This window comes from Lissotriton helveticus, chromosome 2_2 (genome assembly GCF_964261635.1).
Source record: "Lissotriton helveticus chromosome 2_2, aLisHel1.1, whole genome shotgun sequence".
Classification (NCBI taxonomy): Eukaryota; Metazoa; Chordata; class Amphibia; order Caudata; family Salamandridae; genus Lissotriton; species Lissotriton helveticus.
In genome coordinates this window covers 494,054,522-494,073,884 of record NC_136060.1, presented here as the reverse complement: position 1 = coordinate 494,073,884, position 19,363 = coordinate 494,054,522, and the positions used below count along the sequence as shown (strand labels likewise).

The following is a 19,363-nucleotide window of genomic DNA, read 5'->3' as shown; positions in this document are numbered from 1 at the left end:
GTGATCTAATGCCACCTGGCAGTCCAACCTTAGCGGTCAGTATCACAATTAATGAGATTAGATTATTTGGATTTTGTTACCAATAGAAATAATAGACCTATTGCAGCGGCTATGTATAATATACAACAATATATAGCAACCCTTTATGTCTGCAATGCGGTGCAAGTTTTGGTGTTTTTCAGGTTAGAGTATGGGACCCCATTACTTGCAGGCCTGAAAACATACTGCCTGACTTCTTCAATGTGCTACTACAAGACCAGGCCCCATGGACAAGCAGGCATCAGACAGCCGGACCACAAATCCCTGTGGTCCTTGTCTATCTTTAAGATAGCCAGCTTACTGATAAAGTGGCCAACCTAGTCCACTCAACATAACTAGTTGATAACTACTTATCAGCCAACTGATCACTTAGCAACTAAACTCTACTGCACCAGAAAACACCAAAAGAAAAAAAGAAGCAAAACTCCACCTACTATTTTTATGTTGTGCACCTCAAATCAGGAACCTTTTTGCTTTTGTTTATCCAACATGTTGCTCCAGAATGCATCACCTCCACGTGGGAGCTGTAAAGTCTCTTATTGAAGCCCCACTGTCCCCATACATGCGGGGCCTCCAAACTCCCCCCTCCTAGATTAGCTTCCCATCTGGCTTCAAACATACACACTACACCTCAACTTTACTCTCACTGTCACTCCTGAATGGTCTTCACCATGGTGAAATATCTTACAACAATTCACACACAGAGGTCCTACATTTAACACCTTGGCCGTGGCTGGAATTCCGCGCCGGTGCTGGACATTCCGATCGCGGGCGTGGTCATGACGGCTCCCGGCCGTCATCAGCACACTCCCACCGTGACTCATGACGGCCGGGAGCCGTCATCAGCACCGAAGGGGTTAAAATGCTGCCAATCGCCACATAAAAAGTAATGCAACCCTTTTAATAACTCACTCAGACATGCTGTGGGCAAAGGAAAAATGCTTAGCTTGACATCCATGCAAGGGCAAGGCTGGTGTGGCATCTATGAGCCCATTTATAACAATCTCTTCTCCTACCTTGAGGAAATAGCCCGAAATCAAGGCCCGTTTGACGTTCTGTATGTTCTCCGCTGTGCCGAATGCTGGAGGGGAGATGGGCAGCTCAATCCGCTGCATGACTTCCAGCAGCTCCGCCCGCACCACGTCCGCAAGCTTCAAGGCGGAGTAGCTCAGAAAGTTCTTCGCACACCAAGCCTCGTCGTCATTGTCTGTAGAGAGGGGCAGCAGACGTTTAGTACCACTCGTTTATTACTGGAATCCTACTATTTACAGCTGCTACAAGCACCATGATTGGGGCATGTTCAGTCAGCCCCTGCCTTTTAGCCAACTGCCCTTTAGATTCTGAGATCTATAGTTTTGGCCTTTACATTATTCATACGAGCCAACATATCGCAGGGTGCTCAAATACAGGATCAAGGGATGTCAACTCTGACAAAATTAATCTATTTCACCCGCATCCTATGCAAATATGAGGTGTGCCCTAAAGGAACGGTAATATGTTCAGAGGAGACCAACGCTGAGACTTACATAGAAGGCAGGGCGATACCTATTCCACTGCAACTTGTGTGGATTTGATTAGAAAGTGTACAATCGGAGAGGAATATATAGTGGTTTCGGGAAGAGAGTTCTGGTTGGCACAAAGATAGAAAGTGCTTTGATTCACAAACACATTTCTAATCAGCCTGTGTGTACTCTCTCAAAACCAATGTGGGACTATCTGGCACCCCTGTTTTGATTCAGCCTGGACAAAAAATGTGAGGTGGCCTGAGTGTGGGGGTGTTGCAAAGTCATCCTGTGCCCTGGGCACCCCCCAACTTTTTGCTGACTGGAACTGGTGGTAACGGACTCTGACTGACCCAGGGCTCTGTTTAACCAGGCCCAGGGCCAGTGCCAAGCCAGAAGGAACACATTAGAATACAGTTAAGACACCAACATACACTAGGGTATGGTGGGGTACCCCTGTAATTGGCATGACCTACCCCATAAGCCCCTAGTATGTAATAGGGCAGGGGATTGAAACTACCTAGAAGTCTCCAGTATCCTGGGGCATGGCAGTTTAGAGGCCAGTAGATTTTCTGCACTTGCATGTGTGCACTGCTGAAGCCTGAGGTCAGTTTAAAAGCATAACTGGTGGCCAGGACAGCTTTTAAACCTCAAATTGTGCCCAAACTCGACTTTGGGGGTAGGGACACTTAAAAATGAAACACCTACCATGTTTTTGCATATTAGGGACCTCCAGGGTCACCCCTAGGTATCCCAGGGGTGGGGGGTCAGTTATCTATAAGGAGCGCCCTTAGAAAAAAGTTTTATATGCCTGGGTAAAGTGAAATTTTACATTTCACTCTCCACATTGTATTAAAGAGCTGCTCAAATTCGACTTTGATGCTAGAAGAATTGGGAATAGATTATCTGCTATATTTCTGCAGATTCAGAACCCCTGAAGCCTCCCCTAGTTGCACAGGGGGTGGGGGTCCTGTAGAAATTAGGGAAATACTTATTTAATATGGTTTTATAAGCCCTGGTTCTTGAAAAGTGGCCCAAGTCATTTTCCCTATTGCAAACCCCATGGCCCATAGGTTAACATGGTAGGAAGTGATTGATTAATATATATTGATAGGAGAGGACTAGCCAGACCATTCAAAGACTTCCCAGAATAGTCGTAGTAAATCCAACAATATTATATTGTTAAATTTCTCCTAAATTGTACATACAATAAGTTATGAGACTTTCTTGTTTGTAAGTCCAAATTCAGGCTTTCAGTAGTCTGCCCTGATTGGTCAGAGTTAAGTGGATTAGCCAGGTTGCTGGGAGGGCAGTGTGTTGTTCAATAGGAATGCCAGGCCAGGAGGTGGCGTCATAAACTACGCTCTTCAAAGGCAAGAGGGGAGGCCTAGGTTTCAGTCCACTATGACAGCCGTGACCCAGAGTCAGGGCCAGGCTTAAGAAAGGTATGTGCAGATGGTACGGGGATGGTCCATGGAAATGAGATATCCCAGGGGTTGTGTTTAGCCAGCTCTTACCTCCTTGCTGGAAAATCAGCCATTATGGATTTGGAAGGATGATGCACTCTGGGACAAACTAATGCCACACTCCACAGGATGTGGTCATAACTGTGAGGAGTTTCCCTGCTCTCATTGGTCAGCAGTGACCTGGTGCTTGACCCAGAGATTTTTGAATAAGTATCTGAGAGGGGCAGAGCCCTCCAGATCTGCTGCTTGAAACAGAATGAAGCAAGAAGTGCCCTGCTGAAGATTTTGCTGTGAGCAAGGAACTCTAAGGCCTGACCTATGAAGACTGCACCATCTGAAAGTACAGCCCTGTGGATTACCTTGCTGCCAAAAGACTCAAGAGTTGAAACTCCCTGCAAGCTACAGATTAACAGAGCTCACCTGGACAGCCCCACAAAGAATTCAAAGCCTGGAGCACAGTGGATTTGTAAGGGGTTTTGTTCAAGTGGATTGCGGAATTGAAGTTTCACACTTTCAAGGACCCTCTTGGAGATTCCAGAACCTTGGATTGTGTGTTGAATACTTTGGGACCCGCAAGCAGAACGCCAGGAAGGTGTTCTAACTGGACCCCGCTTGCTGAAGAAGGCGGCCCACTACAGTGGTGAGAATTCTTCATAACAATTTATAAAGGTGTGTCCCTGACAGAGAAAACGAAATGACTTAAGGGGCACTGTTGGTTTCTAAGCACTAGAAAGTGACTAATCTTTAAAAATTCATATCTCTGGTTCCCTACAGTGGATTATTTTTGTTTTGGTGTCATTTAAAAGATAAAAATATTACCTATTTTTATAAATTGGTGTTGGATTTTTATTTTGTGTTGTGTCTTAATTATTTACTGAAATGGTGATTTTGAATGCTTTACATACCTGTCTTTGAAGTTAAGCCTGTCTGCTCGCAGCCACGTTACCAAGGGTTGAGCAAAGGAATACTTTTCTAAGACCTATGCTGGGTCCGATCATGTGTTAGTGGCCTTATTGCCAGTGGCAGACCTACATTTGCCCCTACCAATAGCCCACTTTCCAACAGGGGGTTTAGGAGAAATGTTTTCAATTGTGTTCTGAATGCAAGGAGATTGTTCGAGTTCTGTAGGTGTGGATGAATGCTGTCCCAGAGGAAGGGTCTGGCCACGAAGAATCATTCGTCCACTCTGGATTTTGTAGTTGCTTATGGGGATCCTGAGGAGATGTGGTAGTGATCATATCACTCACAGGAACCACTTGAGATTGCTGTGGTGATGGCAATGTTACAGATTTTCCTCAGCCACACGAGGCGTACAACAGGATTTTGAGCTGCTTAAAGGCTCATGACTTGGTAAGAGGGCAAGCCATAGTAGGAAGGGCTGCAGCAGTCTAAGCAGGAGTTTACAAAAGATGTGACGGGAGGGGGCTTTAGGGCGCATGCAATGTTGTTTTTGGGGCAGTGTTTTTGGCATGAGGCTGATCTAAACACAGCCCCGGATTTAGAGTTTAAGCTGAGGTCAATGTCCCAGGAAGGACTTACACTCCAGACTTAAGTAGATAGAAGGTGGACGCAGAATGACAATCGGCAGAAAGTGAGGTGGTCACAGGACGAGGATTTAAGTCTTGGAGCCATTAAGCTTTAGGGTGTTGGGCTCATCCAGTGATCAGCGACATCACGGAGTTGGTTTTCCGCCGCTTTTACTCTCAGGAACATTTGAGCATTGTGGGAATAGCATAACACTAAGAGGTGGTGGGAGTGTACGAGGGCCATTACAGGCTTTTGTTAATGTGACTGGTCTCTTGGCCGGTGGTGTAGGCTGCTGAATGAAGTGACCGTTACAAAGGCAGCAAACAGATCAAGAGGGATCATCACGCAGAACAATCTCTTGTCTGATATTTGACGGATTTCATCCCAAACCTTCGAGAGTCTGTTTCTCATCCATTACTTGGGGTGGAAGCTGGACTGGTCCAGAAGATAGTTGGATTTGGGGTGTGTTTATATGTAGATAGTATTATAGATCTCCAAATAAGGTCAGCAAAAATAGTAGCTACCACCCAGAGCTTCCTAACACTACTGGATGAGGGAGTATCAGAAACTGCTAATGAGACTACTGGCTGCAGACAGTCGCAGCTTCTGGAAGAACTCGTGTCACCAATTCAAGAAAGTACAATGAAAGGTTGCTTGAAGGCAGTGGGTTTTTGATTGGCCTCCTTCCACCACTGGCTTTCATGTTTTGTTTATGTTTTGCTGTTGCTTGGTTGGGAAGTGCATCAAGACAACGGCTCTTCGTGAATGGTTACGATGTCCAATTTATATTCATATCCGGTTTCGGTGACGGGGTATCAAGAGGTCCTTGTTGTAGGATGCAAATGTCACACAATGTATAGCTTGTGATTGAGAACCAGTGTGTGTTATTTGATGTATTTACCCAACTGATGCAACAAATGTCTGTTGATTTATGGCTTTTCTTTTTTAGGACGCACTTGCTGTTTGGAAGCTGCAGCCTTTCTCAAAGACATATTGCTGTTCACTAATCTCCCTATGTGTGCATTTGTTTTGCTTTATGTAGTGAAGCAATCCACGAGGCAGGTACGTTTCCACAGGAATATTAATTAAAGTCAGAGACTACGACAGTGCATCTCTGCCAGGCATCCCTAGACCAACTGAAACACAGCTCCCAGAGCAGAATGACATTCAGAAGAGAACTACTTACTACAGTAGGTGTTCCAAGATTAACCCACAACAACACATAATTTCCCTTTAAACATATAAAGGATCAATAAATGAAAACAAGGGTAATGAGAGGCAAATCAAGTTGTACTGCAACAATGACGAAGCGAAGTGCTGCAGGATCAATCATAGAAGAAAGCAGAAAAGACACAGAAGCAATGGAAGATAAATAAGACCAGGCCAAACTGACTGGAGAACGGAAGAATAAGCCAAAACCAAGGACAAACAATGTATTCATCCAATTACATTACAGTCAGAACATCAGTTACATAGTCACAGAACCACACAGTGGCTCTCATTTGTGTGACCCGCCCCTTTTAATCAACGCTTGAAGGCAAAGATGACAGATTTTATTGGCTACCATCAGGGAGAAGGACTTTAACAGCTTGTGATCAGTTCTGATCGCAGCTTTCAAACCACAGACGTGAGCCAGAAAATGCTCAGCTTCCCAAACAGCTGCCAACGCCTTCTGCTCATTGACGAAGCAGTTTCTCTCAGAAGCCGAAAGACAGCAGAAAACAAAAGCAATTGTCTTTTCACACACTGATACCGTAAAAGGACAGCACCAGCGCCTAGAGCACTGGCATCGAAGGTGAGAAAAGTTGGGCAGATCCCTAATGTCTCTCACCAGGTTGGCATCTCCAAGAGTCTAAGCGGAGGGTCATTCCACTCCTCTCCAGTTTGTCAAATACTTGTTTTAAGGTAGCTTTGTGCTGTTCAATGGAACTCCCTTACACCAAGACATCATCCTAGAAGTAGATTTCTCCCAAGAAATCCCCAGCATCATCTTTGGACAGATGCTGGTGAACTGGAATACACCTTCCGTGATGATGAATCTGGTCAGTGGCGTGGAATCCTCGTACAATCTGATCTTGTGGTAATCACTCCTCAAGTACTAAACACCCCTCAATTTTAGAACCATTACCCTGAATATTGGGGAGAGGAAAACTGTCAATTACAATGTTCTGGATAAAGCATCACAGTTTGACGCAGAATCTCAGGTCGCTGCCCTGTTTTTTTGTAACTACAATCGGCTATAGCCATTCGGCTGCTCAGTGGGATTAATAATGCCCTCCTGTACCATGTCCTTTGACATATTGTTGACGTCCTCCCTCAATAGAGTGGGTAATCATATACCCCTATGTCTAACAGACTTCTTAATGTCTGCAGACTATCCTGTCGACGACAACATTTCTATATGCAGGTAAATAGCCTGTCTAATACCATGGGATGTAGGCAGCATAAAATAATAGTAAAATGTAACTCCCACGGCTCATTAGGATTAAAAAGAAAAAAACTGGAATCAACTGATAATGAAAACACATTAATTTCTAGAATATGTATCTACTTACGTTGCTTGAAGGCATGGAAAACATTAATTAGCGTAAAGTGATCTCCATCAGGATGCAGCATCACTCGACGGTGTGTTAAGGCAGTTTCCTCTAACCGCGGGGGCGGAGTCACAAAACACGGAGAAGCTGAGGATTGAAGAAAAGAAAATCTTAAGAGAAGCATTTGAATATTAGTAAGAAGACAAACCGTTAGTTTGGAACATTTCTAAACAAATATAATGTATTTCAAGAGACGCTTCGGTCTTCCCCAGAAAAGGCTTTATGTTTTTATTACTAGACATGTCTGAAAACATACGGTGTTTTCCTGCATCTCAAAGCACCAGATAAATCAAGAGCACTGAATACAAATGTCCTAAACATTCTCCAGTGACATCATCACCAATGCCCTGGCCACCAGAGTCTATCATCTATACAAAGAACCCATGCACAGCCATATAAGTGACTTACAACAGAAAACATCCTTATTCACCCTTATTTATAGCTTATTCTAGAATATGTCCATAATCAACTGTATATGTGACTTGTAGCAGAACGCATCCATATTCACCCATCTAGGTAACCTACAGCAGAACTCATCCAGCACTATAGAGCATCAACAACTCTGGCCACAAGGCTTGGGGTCTTCACGGATTCTGGCCTGCACGCATGACTCCTGCCTTGTGCATGGCCTGGGTTCTTCACGGATTCCGGTCTGCATGCACACGATTCATGCCTTATGCGTGGGCTTGTGTCTTCACGGATTCTGGCCTGCACGCATGACTCCTGCCTTGTGCATGGCCTGGGTTCTTCACGGATTCCGGTCTGCATGCACACGATTCATGCCTTATGCGTGGGCTTGTGTCTTCACGGATTCTGGCCTGCACGCATGATTCATGCCTTGTGTGTAAACTTAGGTCTTCACAGATTCTGGCCTGCACGCATGATTCATGCCTTGTGCGTGGGCTTGGGTCTTCACGGATTCTGGACTGCACGCATAATTCATGCCTTGTGCGTGGGCTTGGGTCTTCACGGATTCTGGCCTGCATGCATGATTCATGCCTTGTGCGAGGCTTGGGGTCTTCACTGATTCTGGCCAGCAAGCATGATTCATGCATTGTGCGTGGCCTGGATTCTTCACGGATTCTTCACTGGTAGGCCTTGCTGAGGCACACTACTACACCACCTATGGGAGGACATACGAGGACTCTCCATTCTGACACCACGTGGCTGCTTACCATCTGGATTGATCTTAGATGTTCTAGGAATGTTATTGTTGAATGAATGGGTATGCTTGCCTTATTTATTGCGGTCAGACTTATCAGTTGAGGGAGATCACAGAACCCCGGCACACAATGCCTGTAAAGGGTGAAGACTTGCCAGGCACTGATCATCAAGTCCTTCATATACCTTATACACACACACCAAAATGAAAAGTGGGGCGACTCTCTGCCGGCCCTCCCAGCAAAAGCACATTTCATGGTTCACAGATGGGGATGAAGCGCCTTTCCAAATCACCATAGGTGAGCACACGTTCTGCACAATGAGACAAGTGGTGCCATAAGCCTGCAGTGGTCGATACACTCTTCAGGGCTCTGTAGCCCCTGTGATTTTTTATTTTTTCTCTGGCTATAATTATTATTATTAAGATTATAAAGCTCCTGGTTACTCCAGTGGAGTTTCCCTGCACTAGGAAACCGTAGACCACGGCAACTGGCCCAAACAACCCCTCCACACCGTAGTCCCTATGATGCGAGAAGGCCTACTACCAGCTTCCCGGGAGAGATTGAAAGAGACAGGTTTTCTGTTTTTTTCCAAACATTGTCTCCGATGTATAGGTCCTCAGTTCCATAGGTAGGTTATTCCAGGCACTAGCAGCGAGAAAACCAAAGGAACTACCTCCTGTCCGTACCTTACAAACCTTAGGCATGATCAGCTTGGCAGTGCCCAGCGACCTCAAATTCCGAGTAGGTCTACAGGCAGTGAGTAGTGGGTGCAATCGAGGGACAATCAGTATATTTTGTAAAGTAACATCAACAGCTGTATTTAAACGTCTTGACCAAAAAAGAGTGGTGGGAACATTTTAATACTAGATGAGGTGTGGCCACATCATTGCCTGCCGAAGCTCTGCTTGGAGTCCTACCTACGGAAAGGTTCCCAGCGCAGAAGCCTTATTCATTTTCTCACTCTATTAGAGGTCACCTGTCCAATAGCCAGATACCTTTACCATTGATGGGAATAAATGTGCGGAGGGTGACCGTGATGCCAAGAGCTCAAAGTGTATCATACCTGTAAGCATGGCAGCGATTGTCAGCATCTCGTTCACGCAGTCGAACTCGCAGGACGCAATGAGGGCCTTGGCCAGCTGAGGATCCAGGGGGAACTCAGACATGATGATACCGACCTCCGACAGGTTCCCATCATCATCCAAAGCGGCTAGGTAGTCCAAGTCCTCGAGGGCCTGCATTAGGGACTCCGGCTCTACAAGAGACAAGAAAGAGAACAAGCAAATCTACATGATTGCATGGACAGCAAAGGAAGACAGACATGGCAGAGGATATAGAGAAAGTAATAAGATGAAGTAGGTAAATAGACAAAGGTAGATGCACCAGTGGAGCAAAAGCAAGCAGTTCAAACTTGGCATGATGGAAGCAACAGTGCTCAGAAGAAGACAGAGTTGTCAAAGGGTAAAGAAAGAGTAATACGATGAAGCAAGTAAACAATCAAAGAAGAGGGGTGAGATCAAGCACTTCAAACTTCACATAGTAGAAGCAACATAGACTGGAGGAAGGCAGAGACACGGCAGAGAGAAATAATGAGGAGTAAAGGTAAAGGGACAGGAGAAGCCAAACAAAAGCTAGTAGCTCAAACTCAGAATGACAGAAACAACAGAGTGGTGGCAAACCAGCGAGACCACACTCCCCGGGGAAAATAACAAACAGCAGGTAACAGGAGAGAAGACCATGGCCAGCAGATGCAACTGAGAATATAAGGACACTGGGGAAAGAAGACTAGAGGACACTGATGGATCAATGCGAAGAAGCAGATAAACATTGGACAGCAGACTGAAGCAAAGGAGTTTGGTGGGAAATTAGAGAGACGATAGATGGCACAGAGAAAATAATAAAGAAATGTAAATTGGAAAGAGCAAGAGAAGGAGAGCAAAGACAACAGCAGCAGCAGAGTGGCGCGAAACTACAGGGGGATAGAGAACACAGAGAAAAGAATCAGAAGAAGTTGGAATTGGACAGAGAAAAAGAAGCATGATGGAATCAAGAGAGTGTAGGAGGAAACCCAATGGGGAGCATGAAACAGGGATGAAGGTAGAGCGGGAGATGAGAGTAACAGAGACGAAACCTTCGTTTGGAACAGAGAAAGACCGTGAAAAAAAGGTGGAACACGAAATGGAGGACACAAACGCATCCATTGTGAAAACAGGACAAGTGTGTATTGGAAAAATACAGAAGAATGGTAACTGGAAAGGTTTCATAGGAAGTAGATTAATAAAAAGTTGTTCAGAGGGACAGAAGAGAAGGGAGCATAAGAGACTGTTAGTTAGCTTTCATCAATGGATGCACCACTTGTTTGGTTTGTGATAAACATTGGAGTACAAATGAAACTCCTCTTCACATGGTCGAGTCACCTGAGGAAGTTTGGCAAAAAGTGGCTCTTGAGTTTGCTAACCACAAATTAAAAATAAAAATTAGTCCTATTAGTAGCTATTTTTCAAGACGGTTTTTCAAGACTATTTTTCAAGACGGATTTCACACCCATTCCCAACACCGACTCAGTTATCGAGTTTTTCAACAATATTTTTCATATTGAAGGGCCACCAAGGGAAATTGTCACAGATAACAACACACATTTCACCTCCTAGCAAATGAAAAATGTTATTGATTCGTTTCACATTAAGCATCTTGAGGTTGCATTATATTCACCTAACTCGAATGGCTTGGTCGAACGTGTGAATAGATTTATTAAAGAAGCTACTCAAACCGCACTTGTAAGTGGGGTTGAGGTAGAAGGTTTTCTTAAACGTACATTATGGTCATACCAGGTTACACTACATAGCACTACGGGCTTTTCGTCTCATACTCCTTCGCAAAAGACTACCTGAATCTTATTTATGTCGTGATTGGATTATGATCATAATAGAAGAAAATGAATATGCTACTTACCAGTATGCATCTGTTCTTGGCATGTAGGGCTGCTAACATTCATATCTTATGCATAGATCGCCGTCTAGTGTTGGGTCCGGATGATTGCACATTGTTGTCCTGGAAGAGTCTTCGAAGTATCACGAGATAGGTGGCTCCTCCCCTGGACTACAGTGCGCATGGGCATCCTCTCCATCCCCAGATTGTTTTTAGCCATTGTGGCAGAGATGGAGTGAAATAGTATTAAGGATGTCCATGCTAATGATGAATACAGAGAGAGTATCTGCAGCCGCTACGGGCACCAGGGAGGAGGGCGGGCGATATGAATGTTAGCAGCCCTACATGTCAAGAACAGATGCATACTGGTAAGTAGCATATTCAGTTTGAGGCATGTGGGCTGCTAAATTCATATCTTATGCATAGAATACACAGCAGTCCCTCCATTAAGGGCGGTTGCCCGTGCCAGCTGCAGAAGCTTGAAAAAGTGTCTTGAGAACAGCCTGTCCTACAGCTGCTTGCTGTTTTGAATGCACATCTACACAGTAATGTTTGGTAAATGTGTGTGGTGTAGACCATGTGGCTGCTCTACAAATGTCTTCCAAGGGAATGTTCCCCAGGAAAGCCATAGAGGCCCCCAATTTGCGTGTGGAGTGCGCCCTTGGGGGTATTGTTAAAGTACGTTTAGCCTTTTGATAACAGATTTGAATGCACTTAACAATCCATCTGGCTATTCCTGCTTTGGAAATGGGGTTGCCTTTGTGCTGTGCTGAGAAGGCAACAAAGAGTTGTTGTGTCTTTCTAAAGTGTTGTGTTCTGTCAATATAGTACATTAGCGCCCTCCTAACGTCTAATGTATGAAGCATTCTTTCTGCTACGGTTTGTGGTTTTTGGAAGAATGCAGGAAGGTCAATAGTTTGGTTGATATGAAACTGTGACACCACCTTAGGAAGGAATTTGGGGTTAGTGCGGAGCACTACCCTGTTGGAATGTATCTGGATGAATGGCTCTTGGATTGTGAGCGCCTGCAGCTCACTTACACGTCTGAGCGATGTGATAGCAATGAGAAAAGCCACTTTCCATGTGAGAAACTGAATCTCGCAGGAGTGCAGTGGCTCAAAAGGTGGGCCCATCAGCCTAGTGAGGACCACATTGAGGTTCCACACTGGAGCTGGTGGTGTTCTTGGAGGAATGACTTGCTTCAGTCCTTCTAGGAAGGCTTTAATGGCAGGCACCCTGAAAACAGAGAGGTGTTGCCTATTCTGGAGATAAGCCGCTATGGCGGATAAATGTATCCGAATGGAAGCGTACGCTAGATTGCATTTGTAAAGATGTAACAAATAGCAGATGATGTTAGGAATGGATGCATCCAGCGGGTTGATATTGTTGTCTGTACAGTACATGACAAACCGCTTCCATTTTGCTGCATAGCAAGCTCGGGTAGTGGGCTTTCTTGCCTCCCGGATGATGTCCATGCATTCTGGAGGCAGGTTGAGGTAGCCAAATTCTAAGACTTCAGGAGCCAGATCGCCAGATTGAGCTGTCGCGGATCTGGATGCTGAATGTCGCCATGGTTCTGCGTCAAGAGCCTGGATGTGAGATGCAGCCTTTGATGCGGTACCACGGAAAGTTCTAGAAACGTGGTGTACCATGGTTGGCGTGCCCATGTTGGAGCAACCAGGATGAGAGTCATCGAGTGTTGCTTTAGCTTTCTTGCCACCAGCGGAATGAGAGGCGCTGGGGGAAAAGAGTACGCAAATTTGCCTGACCAGTTCATCCATATCGCATTCCCTTGCGATTCCGGGTGAGGGAACCTGGCGGCAAAGCTTTGGCATTTTGCGTTTTCCCTTGTGGCAAACATGTCTATCTCTGGATGACCCCACTGCTGGAAGTACGGGTGGAGTACTGATGGATGTATCTCCCACTCGTGCATTTGATGGCTGTATCTGCTGAGCAGATCCGCCATCTGATTGTCCTTGCCCGGGAGGTGTTCCGCCATGAGGAAAATGTTCCTCTGAATGGCCCACTTCCACATGCTCTGAGCCAGATGAGACAGTTGTGGTGAGTGAGTACCTCCCTGCTTTTGGATGTAGTACATGGCTGTCATGTTGTCCGTCCGGATCAACACGACTTTGTTGCACAAATGTACTTTGAAGGACTTTATCGCCATGAAGATTGCCATCAATTCCAGGTAGTTGATGTGCAACTTCTGCTGCTGGGTGGACCACAGTCCCTGCACAGTGTAGTGGAGCACATGAGCTCCCCACCCTTGGAGAGATGCGTCCGTTGTTAGGATTATCTGTGTCACTGGCTCTTGGAACGGTCGTCCCTTGCAAAGGTTGTGTGGATTCCACCAATGCAGAGAGTTGTATGCCCGACCGGTCACCAACACTAGGTCTGTCAGCTGTCCCTGAGCCTGTGTCCACTGATTTGCCAAGCATTCTTGGAGCGGGCGCATGTGCAACCTCGCGTGCGGGACTATGAAGATGCAGGAGGCCATCATGCCTATCAACTGCATGAACACTCTCGCTGGCAGGGAGTGTTGCGGTCTGAACTTTTGGATCAGCGACTGAATACTGTTGATTCTGACTGGGTTTGGCTGAGCCATAGCAGTCAGGGTGTTTATTGTCGCGCCCAGATACTGCCGCACATGGTTTGGTTGAAGGTGCGACTTCGGGTAGTTTAGCGAGAACCCCAGGCTGTGAAGGAGTTGAATAGTGTGGGACATGTCCGCGGCGCACTGTTGTTGCGACTTTGCTTGAACAAGCCAGTCGTCTAGGTACGGGTAGACATGTATGTTCTGTCTCCTGAGGTGCGCCGCCACTGTCGCCAGACACTTTGTAAACACTCTGGGGGCAGTAGTCACCCCGAAGGGTAGGACTTTGAGCTGATAGTGCCTGTTTTGAATGGTAAACCTGAGGTATTTTCTGTGGGATGGGTGGAGTGGGATGTGGAAATAAGCATCCTTGAGGTCCAAGGTTGCTAGGAAGTCCCCTTGATTGAGCAGGGGAAGGATTTGTTGCAGTGTCAGCATGTGAAAGTGTTCCGACAGTATGTACATGTTGAGGGGGCGTAGATCCAGAATAGGTCTGAGGGATCCGTCCTTTTTTGGGATGAGGAAGTACAGGGAATAGACCCCTGTGCCTTCCTCTTCCACTGGTACGAGCTTGATTGCGCCTTTTTGCAGCATCACCAGTACTTCCTGCTGCAATAAGTGCAAGTGCTCTGCCGACATAGGACGGTGTCTTGGGGGAATGTTGGGAGGAGTGGATGTTAACTCCAAACAGTAACCGTACTGGATAAGTTTTCTCACCCACCTGTCTGTGGTGATGGACGTCCAGACTGGCAGGAACTGCTGGAGTCTCCCCCCGACAGGTGTTGTATGGTCGGGGGGCAGTGACAGAGAGTCACTGTTTGTTGGCGGCAGAGGAACGGGAGTTGTTGTTCCCTCTGCCTCTGCCCTTGGCACTGTTACCTCTGTAACCCCCTCTACCCTGCTTGCGGTACGAGGATTGCGCACCACCCTTTGTGAATTGTGTTTGTTGACCCAAGTGTCCTCTGGTAACACCACGTGCTCCTGAGCGACGAAAAGTGCTTCCCCTGAATTGTTGTGACTGAAGCGCCCCCATGGACTTAGCAGTCTCGTTGTCCTTTTTAATCTTTTCAAGGGTGGTGTCTACATCTGGACCAAACAGTCTGTCAGGATTGACGGGCTGGTTGAGGATTGTAGTTTGAATGTCAGGCTTAAATCCAGATATACGAAGCCAAGCTTGTCGCCTTAACATGACGCTAGTGTTAATTCCCCTAGCCGCTGTATCTGCCACATCAAGTGCACACTTTATTGCAGCGTTTGAGATAAGCTTTCCCTCTTGTATGAGCATTTCGGCTGCTTCCTTAAACTCATCAGGTAGGTGTTGAAGGAGCTGTTCTAGGGTGTCGTAATGCGCCCTATCGTATCGTGCCAATAGTGCCTGTGTGTTTGCTATACGCCATACATTGGCAGCTTGCGCAGCCACCCTTTTGCCGGATGCCTCAAGCACTTTCGACTCCTTGTCTGGGGGAGGAGCTTCACCCGTCGTTTGGGAGTTTGTCCTCTTGCGGGCATTGGCGACCACCAACGAGTCCAGAGGCAACTGTCCCCGAATATAGGCAGGATCTCCAGGTGCTGGCCTGTATTTTTTCTCGATACGTGGGTTCACCACTCTTGCCCTGGTAGGTTCCTTAAAGATCTCCGGGGCATGTTTAAGGACACCTTTGAGCATAGGAAGTATCTTAACTGTTCTTTCAGAGACAGAGAAAGTGTCGAACAAAAAATCTTCCTCCACCGGGTCAGCATGCATGTCCACATCATGATTTGCTGCTGCCCGTTCTATTAAAGCATTAAATGCTGCAGAATCCTCTGTTGGAGATGTACGTGTCCCAAAACCTTGTGGATCTTGTACCACCTGATGTCCACCTTGGTCCCCAGTGTCGTCATATGAGTCCTGCAGAACATCAGGGTCATTGTCAACTGGGAAATTGTATTGGTCATCTTGTCCATCATCCTCTCCTCCTGATTGTGTGGGTGAAGGAGATGGACTTCTTCTTGGTGGTGGCAGAATAGGTTCAACAAGGGCAGGAATGTCCTGTTCCGGCCTCTTCTTCTTTAGTGGAACAACATAGGATTCCAGTGGTTGGGAAGTGATTTTCCTCTTGTAGAGGGTCAATTTCCCTGTTTGGGCATCGATGTAATGCTCAGAATGGTCTTCTGAGGCTTGATGTTGATCCGAGCGTCCCTTTTGCGTCGAAGGATCCGACGTGTTAGCGATTTTCGGCACCGATTTTGGTGCAAATGCTTTTGGTGCCACCCTAGGTGGCAGAGTGTAGAGAAGCTTGGTCGAGGTCTTTGGAGGCAGTGCCGTTGACGACAAAGTCTTCTCCCGAATACGTTTGAGGGAGTCGGTCACCTGCTTTGTGAAGGAGGCAGAGGGTTTGGTAACCGACGGCCGATATTCGGTGGCGTCGGACTCCCCCGGTGTGGTCGAGATTTGCCTCGACGAATCTTCGGCTGCAATGTGTCGTGGCTCCGTTGGAGTCTTTGGCGCCGACGCCGTTGCTGCCGTAGTGCCTGCGGCCTTCGGGCCGTGGCTTTTAGTCGACTTTGATTCGACTGCGCGTTTACTTGACGGCGCCGTAGGAGCGTCCGAAGGCGTGTCAACAGACTTAGACGTCCGTGCCGGAACAACTGTGCTTGACACTTGATGGACGGCCGTCTTAGAGGATGGTTCCTTCCGCACCTTTTGCGACGCTGTCGACTCGACAGCCTTCTTCGACTTCGGTGGGCCTGAGGGCGACGGAGCCGATGAAGGAGCAGGCTTCGATACCTTTTGTTGGACGTCGGCCATTTTAGGGTTGGACGATTCCGAAGGTTTCGGTTTTGGCTGGACGTCGGCCATCTTTGGTGCCGTCGGATCCGAAGGTTTCGGTTTCGATATCTGAGATGGCGGCTCCGCTTGAGTGTCCGTGGCCGGGCCAGAAGGCGGGGCCGGGGATAGCGGTGCAGGGTCGTGGGTAAGGCCGAGTGGCGATCCCGTGACCTGAGCCTCAATAATGTAGACTTCGGGGCATAGCTCTTCCTCTGAGCTATCTTCCGCGGCCCCATAAACTTCTTCGTCGTCCCCTACCTCCTCGACGTATTCAAGGTCGTGGCCCTGTCCCTCGACATGTTCCTCGGGATCGGCTTGGACCTCCGTCGACGGTGGTGAAATCTGGAGATGATGGCTGCCGCCTTCTTCCGCGGGGTCGTCGAATATGTCGTCGGGTGCCGGCGCCGCTCGCTGGGCGCCGATGCTTGAGCGTCTTCTTGGACCTGAACTTAGAGCAGGCCATGCAGTTTTCTTCGTTGTGGTCCGGAGATAGGCATTTATTACAGACCGGATGCACATCGATGTGTGGATATTTGGATCCACAGACGGGGCAGAACTTGAACGGGCTCCGCTCCATATTAAGTTCGTCGGGTCTTGCTGCGACGAGAGGGCCTCGATCGAAAAGTTACTTGACTCCGTAGATGTCCGGCTCAGAGAGTCGGACGACGCTCGAGACCGTACGCAAACAATACCGACGCAGGTAACGAAGGCCTTTTGGCCTTAAGAACAAAGTTGTTTTCGGTTCCGACACGGAGACGTCGAAACCACATCCGAACCCAATGGCGGAAAAAAACAATCTGGGGATGGAGTCGATGCCCATGCGCACTGTAGTCCAGGGGAGGAGCCACCTATCTCGTGATACTTCGAAGACTCTTCCAGGACAACAATGTGCAATCATCCGGACCCAACACTAGGAGGCGATCTATGCATAAGATATGAATTTAGCAGCCCACATGCCTCGAACTTTTCATGTTACTAAAGAAAAGTTGGTCTCAAAAGTTGTAAATTAACAAAATCACACCAAGAACAGGCTGGACAAGAAACATTGTGTGAAAGATGCTGACCTCAACATTGGTGACCAGGTTTTAATTGAGACGCCCAGCAGAGTTACGAAAGGGGAATCACAGTTCGCGATTCCTGCCTAAATTTCAAAACTCTAAGGAGCTGCTTTGAGTTTGGGGGAAGGGTAGTGGAGGTGGAGGAGTTTAATTAAAGTTTCACCTGATTGGGCGAGTAAGATGTTAGGGGTCAACGGGTATCACGGTGATGAGGTTAGTCATTAAACGTCTCTTGACGCGTCTTGGAGGTCAGACCCTCAGGTACCTCCAGTCATCACACCTTCTACATTTCCACAAAGTCCGGAACATTATGTTGTAGGTTCTGAAAAAGTATTAGTTGAGTTTCCTTCCACTGACACCACCTTTTCCTACTGGAAAGGTTTGTGCTTTCCTGTTACAAGGAATTTTATTTACGTTAGAAGGGTTTCATTGTTGTTCTTCATTATTCTATAGTATTCTTTGTGTTGTTAAAGGGGAAGGTGATGTTATTCTGCTACTTGTTACTGTTTATATATGTGCACCTTGTATTGGTTTACATGTGTTAGTGTAGCAATGTAAGCAAGTTGCAGTGGGGCGCGCGAGCCCGGTTAGGTTTACTTCTGATCGCCTCACTGCCCGTTTCTACCTCATGTCGAGATCTGACTGAGTTGTTGGCTGGTTGGAGCTTGACGGGCCGTGGGCCTTTTTAAGAACCTATCAAAGAATTTTTTTTTTTTTAATTTTCATCGTTTGCTCCTCACTTAACAGGGAGGAATAAAACATAAATAGACAGGCTGAACGGGTTGTTAAGAAAAGTAATGCAACATCAGCCATATTTTTCCATGTTTGGCCGGAGATGTTCAGTGATATCACCCTCTAGGTGGATGGAGACGACAGCCTCTGGAGTGTCGGCCGCCCAGCCTGACCACAGTGGAGTCCTCGGCTCTGACGGGCTCAGAGAAGCTTTTATCCAACACTGAGGGCAGATGTGAGCCAAGGACAGCCCTGCAAACAGACCCGGCCGGTCCAGGAAGTCGCCCTGCCCCATGCGGGCGATGTCCAGCCTGACTACAGTGGAGTCCTCGGCTCTGAACTGCTCAGAGAAGCTTTGATTCAACAGAGGGACAAGAAAGCCAGCAGGCCACGAGCCAACCCCCAGCCCTGCAAACATACCCGGCCGGTCCAGAAAGTCGCACTGGCCCATGTCGGCGATGTCCAGCCTCTTCAGCAGCAGCACCAGGTGGCTGAGGTTGGCTTCAATCACCTGCGGAGGAGGGAAGTCCGGCATGCACGTGTCATAGAACGTCTCAGTGTACAACCGGAAGCAGGTGCCTGGGAAATAAAAAAGGGACAAGACTTAGCAGAGTCCAAGGGGGGAGTGCGGGGGTGGGGGGGAAACACAGGACGTGCACGTGACGAAGACAGGAAATAGAATGTTACTTACCTGTTACTACAGTGCTCGAGAGCAGAAGCTCTTTGTGCCCCACCAACGGAAACAACTCCCAATGAGATAGCTAATTGCAATTAATGTGGTTGAACCAAGGGCATAGCCTTTAATTCCAGTCATATTTATTCAGTGAGGAATGATATAATTGTTATGAGAATATAGTAAGATCGGCCATACATTGTCATGAGGTTACAGTACATAAGCTTTAGCAAAACAGACCAACGATTGTACAGACATTAAAAACAGTTGTCTCCA

General features: G+C 47.1%; 1 protein-coding gene across 1 annotated transcript in view; it reads right to left on the bottom strand.

Annotated features, from left to right (window-relative positions):
- LOC144821566 (ATP-dependent RNA helicase homolog DQX1-like) overlaps positions 1–19,363 on the bottom strand; it is a 306,705-nt gene that overhangs the window by 64,194 nt on the left and 223,148 nt on the right. Inside the window, exons 7-10 of the mRNA XM_078678753.1 lie at positions 18,835–18,993; positions 9,355–9,546; positions 7,090–7,215; positions 1,056–1,246 (exon numbers count right to left, since the gene is read on the bottom strand). Of these exons, the coding sequence (XP_078534879.1) occupies positions 1,056–1,246; positions 7,090–7,215; positions 9,355–9,546; positions 18,835–18,993 (668 nt within the window). The remainder of the gene's footprint in view (positions 1–1,055; positions 1,247–7,089; positions 7,216–9,354; positions 9,547–18,834; positions 18,994–19,363) is intronic.